Consider the following 6773-nt stretch of genomic DNA (forward strand, 5'->3'; position numbering starts at 1 on the left):
AAAATAAAATGGTTATGTAGTAAAAATTCGTGTGACAACAACTCAGACGATACATATAAAATCAGAATAATGAAGAAAAGGTTGGTTTCCCTATACACGTGTACCTGCAGTGTTGGTGTACGAGGCGCGTTTATGATTTTCATCATGTTACTTGATATGAAAAATTGACCAAAAATAATATTTTACTTGTAAAAGAAAATCCGGAGCCTGTTATAGCTGCTCTTCTTGTTCCATTTGAATTAAGAGAGACAACGCTGTCGCCTTTCTTATTGTCATAGAATCATATGATATGAGCTCCATGTTTTGTGAACGTCTTTCTTAAATGTCGTATTAGACTGACCAGTGCATATCGCGCATGGCACTTTAAATGTATTTTAGTGCGAACATTAACCTGCATTTAGCTGGATTTATTGCCGTCGTAGTTCCATCTTGTCACCTTCGTACGTTTATTCGATGGCAACACGACGGGATAACGAGGTCTTCACGAAGTCGTGTTGCCATCGTAAGACTTTCGGGTAGCTTCGTGATTCATTCGTGTAGATATCGTAATGTCAAAACTGCCCGATGGAAACGATGGAATCACGAATGCAAAACGATGTTCAAAGATGCATTCCCGGTGACATTACGATGGTGAGGAGGGTGATACGAATTCAATACGAATTGAATGCGTGGCATTCCCTCGTATGTAACCTATTGGGGACAAATATGAACACTATATTTGTATATGACACATGCAGAAAATGGTAAATTGAATATGCATATTTGATACATAGACTATTTTTTTAGAAATCAACCAAAACATTCAGTAACTGGAAAAACCTTTAATATTGTCTTTAGAACCAGCAGGTAAAAAAATGAGCAACCAATTTCCTGAGTATTATGCTATTTCAAGAAGAAAAAAAACAAGTCCATTGGCATGACCTTGACCTTTGGCCTTGAACGTAAAAAATGTCAGATCATTACAAGGAGGTACAATATACCAAATGTGGTTAAAATCTTTTGAAGCATATTGGTTTTAGAGTGTCCACAAGGGTAATATTGCCTTGTATTACATCTGCCACTGTGACCTTGAACTTTGAACTTTAAAGTCAATAGCGCTTAAGATATTCTTAACGAGTAACACCATACCAAGTGTTGAGCATTTTTGGTTCTAGAGTGTCCATAACAATTTTATCTACACGCAATTTACATTTAAATTTAAATTTAAAACGCGTGATGCCTTCGGCATATAATTGAAATGCATCGTAAGCTGTACACGACGTCTTTTGGACATCGTATGGCCATCGCGCCAACATTGTAATCCATCGTGTTGCCTTCGTGATCCATCGTGTAGGCTTCGGCTGAGATATGAAGCTTAAATACCCGTCTTCAGTTAACCTTGAAGTTCGTATGTCCATCTTTTGCTATCGTATATAATTTCGGCACCATCGTATAGACTTCCGTTATTCATCGTACTTGCTTCGGTCACTTTTTGGTATTTTAACGAGATCGGGACCAATTTCGTACGAACTTACAATTTTCGCATTCGGGCGTCCATCGTATATAAAAATCGGGACAGTGTGACGCGGGCATTAAGGCAAAAACCAGAGTCATTTGTTTTCTCTCAAATATCTAAGACTGCTTTCTCAAATCAAATGGTTCGTACCTAAGACTTTAAATCTATCAAGAGCTTATACAGACTTTGGCTCATCATTCGGCTATGTTATTTTAAAATTGGCTGGGCGTTTGGGGTTAAACATGTTTTCGTAGGTAAATAATATTTCTATGGAACTTTTTTTCTCATGAGAGTGTAATAATCTATAGAGTATAACTTTCTGTTTAGGGGAATAGTGAAACAGAAGTTAATACGTTCTTTCTCATTCATTTTTCGCTTTGAAGGTGTTATGATTGTCATCCCCATCCTAAGCAATGTATTACTGTTATTTGAATTTTAAAATGACTGAGTGACGTTTGTTCGACACACTGGTCAACTCCACCATAGCGAATCACATGACTTTGACCATCAGTAAATTCCAGCGAAACATATCTTTATAAGTAAAGAATTGTCGCAAAAAAAATGTCGAGAGTACACGGGAAATGGCAAAGTTCACGAAGTATAGTCTGATTTATCATTTAATAAAGAAAAAAAAAAGTCCAACCAAAAGGGGAGAGGGCGTACGCTCTCTACGCCCCTCTCTGGATTCGCAACCGAGAACTTTATTAATTTGAGAAAAGTGGTTATTTATTTATACCAGAGATAAGTATAAAAGTAGTTTAGAAAGATTTTGATTGGATAACATAATTAATTAAGCATAAGCTGAACTCATAGGAAATCCAGTCACTGTCTAATGCCTCGTGCACACGTACAAAAAATGTACATTTAATTGAACTCGACTCGATTTATCCCCTCCCCCAATATATCGCTAAAAAGGGGAATGCATAAATTGAAAACAGCATAACTCGATCTAATGCAATTTAGCTAAAAAATTACTTAGCCTTAAAGGTACTTGTGTTAGAAAAAAATATCTCTATACGTTAGATTAAGTTATATTTTTTCTGAAAAAAGTGCCTGTTGTAGTGTTCTGGGGTTCTATAGCTATATATGAAAGCCTAATGTTCTATAAATGTTTTTTTATTTCCATACAATACATACTTCCCAGGGGAAGGTAGAAAGCTGAAATTAATAAAATGTTCCTATTACAATATGTCTTAGTATAATAAACAAAAATACACAAATTAGATAAGTATCAGGTATAAAGTACACATGCACTAACAGTATATGAAAACACACACCTAAATCAATCAATCAGTCAAAAGCTCACACATCTAAATCCTAGTTAAACACTTGCAAAGTGTCCTATAAAACCTGTGCCTATAAATATGTTACATGCTTATATATGCATGCCTAAACCATGACTACAAACTAGCATATAAGCATTCCGAAGGTGTAAATATACATAACCAACAATTCCTAGTGTGTAAGTTTGCCTATCACTACATGTAAGAAAAGATAATGGTTGGTAACCTAGACAGAGAATTTTACTTTTGTGTGTGTAATAAAATAAATGCAAAACACCTAAAAAATATATATGTCTATGAAGGTAAGTATTTAAAATACTTTTATATAGGTTTACAAAGTGTGTATTGCCTGGACCAAGTTAGAAATTCAGTTCGTATGAACCAAAAAATAGAACCCTTATTTACGGGTTGAAAACACAAAAATGTATACCTTGCACTATTTGTGCATACTTCTAAATACATAATAAAAATATAATCAGGCAGGGAAATAAACTTACTCTGTGGGGGACTTCTATTATTCTAATTTTGTTTTGATTAAACTGAAAACGTGTTCTATGGCTGAATTTTGAGAGCTAAAAAATGAAAGGGGATGGGAACTACCCTAAAATGCGTTTAATCTAAACCTGTACAAAGAAGGATAACTCTATACCAAAAAAGTGAAACATCACATTCCCCGCCTGATTTTGACATAAAAAAATCACTACATTTAAAAAGAAACAAAAAAAAATTCAAACCATAATTTCTACAATTATCTGTCAGATAATAAATGATTCCAACATCCTTATAATTGTTCATTCATTCACAAACTGATTCTAATCAGAAAATAAGTACACAAGTTTAGAAATCGGACGAATGTAAGTTGTTGGTTCGCCATTCTTGATGACACGTACTAATGCTTTACGAAACAAACCATCTGAACTCGGATAAACTTCAACTATAGTTCCTGTTAACCACTGATTCCTATGCAGAGTATCATCAATCATGAGCACAATATCATCCTAACATAGATTGCGGCTTTCAACTTCCCACTTTTTCCTGAGTTGAAGATTGTGTAAGTATTCTGTTTTCCACCTTTTCCAAAACTGATTGGCTAATACTTGCACTTGTTTCCATTGAGCTTTATAAGACAACGTACAGAACAGAGCAATTCGATATTACTTAGGCGTTCACAGATTTGCACTAATTCTAGCACTGTACGGGGATACTGGATGGATACCAAGTCAGTTTCGGCATTGGGTAAACATTATTCGCTACTGGAATAGGCTATTATCGTTTGAAGACGACCGATTAACGAAAGTGGTGTTCAATATGGATTATGATCGTTGCTCAAACAATTGGTGTAGTGACACTAAAGATATTTTCACGGAACTTAATATGTTACATTATTATTAAAGTAAAACAATGGTGGATTTAAAATCTTTTGAACAACTTGTACGAACTCATTACAGTGATATATGGAGAGAGTCCTTGATAAATAAGCCAAAGCTACGATCTTACTTAAACTTTAAAACAAACTTCGAACTAGAGCACTATGTAAAACTAAATCTTACGAAACACGAGCGATCTGTGCTAGCCCAGTTTAGATGCGGGATATTACCGATCAGAATTGAGACTGGTAGATATATTGGGGAACCAGTAGAAAACAGACTATGTCGTTTTTGTAACTCTCAAAATGTTGAAAGTGAGCTACATTTTCTTATAAACTGCACATTTTATAATGATATCCGACAAACTGTTTTTAGCGAGATATTAATGGTGCCTGACTATACGCAACTAGATGACCAGGGAAAATTAACATTTCTAATGGTGAACCATCCAAGGAAAATAGCTAAATACTTAGCAGCGTCACTTTTCCGTAGAAAACAAACAGTTTACTCTAGTTAACATTCTTAAACTTTTTTACAAACTTTAGATGAATTTATCATTATATGAACTTTTACAATCGTTAATTCTTAATCTATAATTATCTGTATTTAAATTCAAATTGGCAATTGACACGTGATATTAGAACATTTATATTGAACTAAAAGTAAAAGGTGACTTATTGGTCCATTGGGCCGGGTGTATTATATATGTAACTATATTTTGTACAAATTTATATATTCATGCTGACTTACACATGTCACTATAATAAACAATTTACTTACTTAGTCTTACTTACTTACTTATAAGTATCTTTAAGTGATAAATCTAGAATATATTCCGTATCATTGTCTGTTTTGTGAGTGAGAAGGACATTCGGCGATAACACATGAGGTGACTCTGGATCACTAGATACTACAGTTATTGGTCTGCTGTTCACAATACAACATACTTCCGCCATTAAAGTGCATAGAATTTCATGTGTAAGTTGTTTACCTTTTATATCGCACAACATTGAATTCAAGATCTTTCGAGCTAGTCCTATCATACGCTCCCAAGCACCGCTCATATTGGAGGCGTGTGGTGGGTTAAATTTCCATATGGTTCCATTGTTTTGGAGATAGTCTTTAATTGGTTGGTCTTCAACGTTGAAACTTGTAATGTCTAGTTCATTAATAGCTCCAATGAAATTTGTACCTTGATCTGATCGGAATTCCTTGACTGGTCCTCGAAGAGCTGCAAATCTGCGCAACGCATTGATAAAGGAAGATGAAGTCATCTCCTCAACCACTTCTATGTGTATTGCTCGAGTTACTAGACAGGAAAACATAATCGCCCATCGCTTTGTATTGGCTGAACCTCCACGTGTGCGTCTTGTTAAGATGGACCAAGGACCAAAGGTGTTCACGCCCACATAGGTAAATGGAGGGCTTGGTGTGAGACGGTCAGATGGGAGATCAGCCATCTTCTGTTGTTCGGCACTTCCTCGCAATTTACGACATTTTATACAGTTGTGTAGGATGGAATTAATGAGCCGTTTACCTCCAGTCAACCATATTCCTCTCGAACGAATTGCTCCCTCAGTAAAATGTCTTCCCATGTGCTGAACAGCATTGTGACAGTGCTTGACTATTAATGTAGCAATGTAGCTTTTACCTGGTATAATTACAGGCATTTTTTCACAACTTTCGATGTCTGAGATTTTAAGTCTTCCTCCTACTCGAAGTAATCCATCGGAGTCTAATAGTGGTGAAAGTGCAATTAAACTACTGTTCTTTTGTAAAGGTTTACTTTGCTTCAAGCAGTCTATCTCATTATAGTATGTGTCTTGTTGTACCTCCTTTATAATCAACTTCTCAGACTCCATCATAAAGGTGACGCAAGACTTACTGTTCTTTTCATCAGTCACATCTTTGTGCCACATTGAAGCTTTTCGTTTAAGATAGCGATACCTCTGACAAGACTTGTCCATGTTGAAAAATGTTCAAATAAACTTATGTCTAGACCTGATGACTTAACAAATGTCTTTTTTACTTCCACTAATGGTCTGACTTCTTTGTCGACTTCTGGTTCTATGACTTCAAACAGTGTGCTATCTGATAAATTCTGGGACTCAAAAAAGGCGTTTGGACCTTTTAACCATTCTGATTGTCTTAGACTGTTAACTTCCAATGGTCTTGTACCATGATTTGCTGGATTGTAGCTTGTTGGCACATAGTTCCATTGCAATTTTGTAGAAACCTTCAGAATTCGGTCAACTCGATTGCTGACATACACGTAAAATCGCCTAGTCTCATTATATAGATAACCTAGGACCACTTGACTGTCTGTATAACAGTATGTGGCAGATGAAGGTATCTCAAGAGTCTTTTGAATGAAAGACGCAAGTTCTGTTGCTAGAACGGCTGCACACAACTCAAGTCTGGGTATGGTGTGACCATGGTTAGGTGCTAATTTTGATTTTCCTAATACGAATCCCAACTGAGAATGTCCATTGTCATTGAATGTGCGAATGTAAGCTACTGAGGCTATAGCACCTTTGGATGCATCTGAAAAGATGTGGAGTTCACATTTTAAACAGTCGCCTAAAGATGTTTCAGTGAAAGATCTTCAGATTTCTAATGTTTCTAAGT

The 6773-nt window shown here is 35.7% G+C and overlaps 1 protein-coding gene across 1 annotated transcript; it reads right to left on the reverse strand.

Annotated features, from left to right (window-relative positions):
- Positions 1–4939: 4939 nt before the first annotated feature.
- LOC134697587 (uncharacterized) lies at positions 4940–6007 on the reverse strand. The gene has a single exon (XM_063559872.1). The coding sequence runs from the start codon at positions 6005–6007 to the stop codon at positions 4940–4942; it is 1068 nt and encodes a 355-aa protein (XP_063415942.1).
- Between the last annotated feature and the right edge of the window lie 766 nt (positions 6008–6773).

Source organism: Mytilus trossulus, chromosome 14 (assembly GCF_036588685.1).
Source record: "Mytilus trossulus isolate FHL-02 chromosome 14, PNRI_Mtr1.1.1.hap1, whole genome shotgun sequence".
In the NCBI taxonomy this organism is placed as follows: Eukaryota; Metazoa; Mollusca; class Bivalvia; order Mytilida; family Mytilidae; genus Mytilus; species Mytilus trossulus.

Bases quoted from the DNA above. Each gene is read 5' to 3' on its own strand.
- LOC134697587 (XM_063559872.1), bottom strand. From the start codon at position 6,007: ATGGAGTCTGAGAAGTTGATTATAAAGGAGGTACAACAAGACACATAC.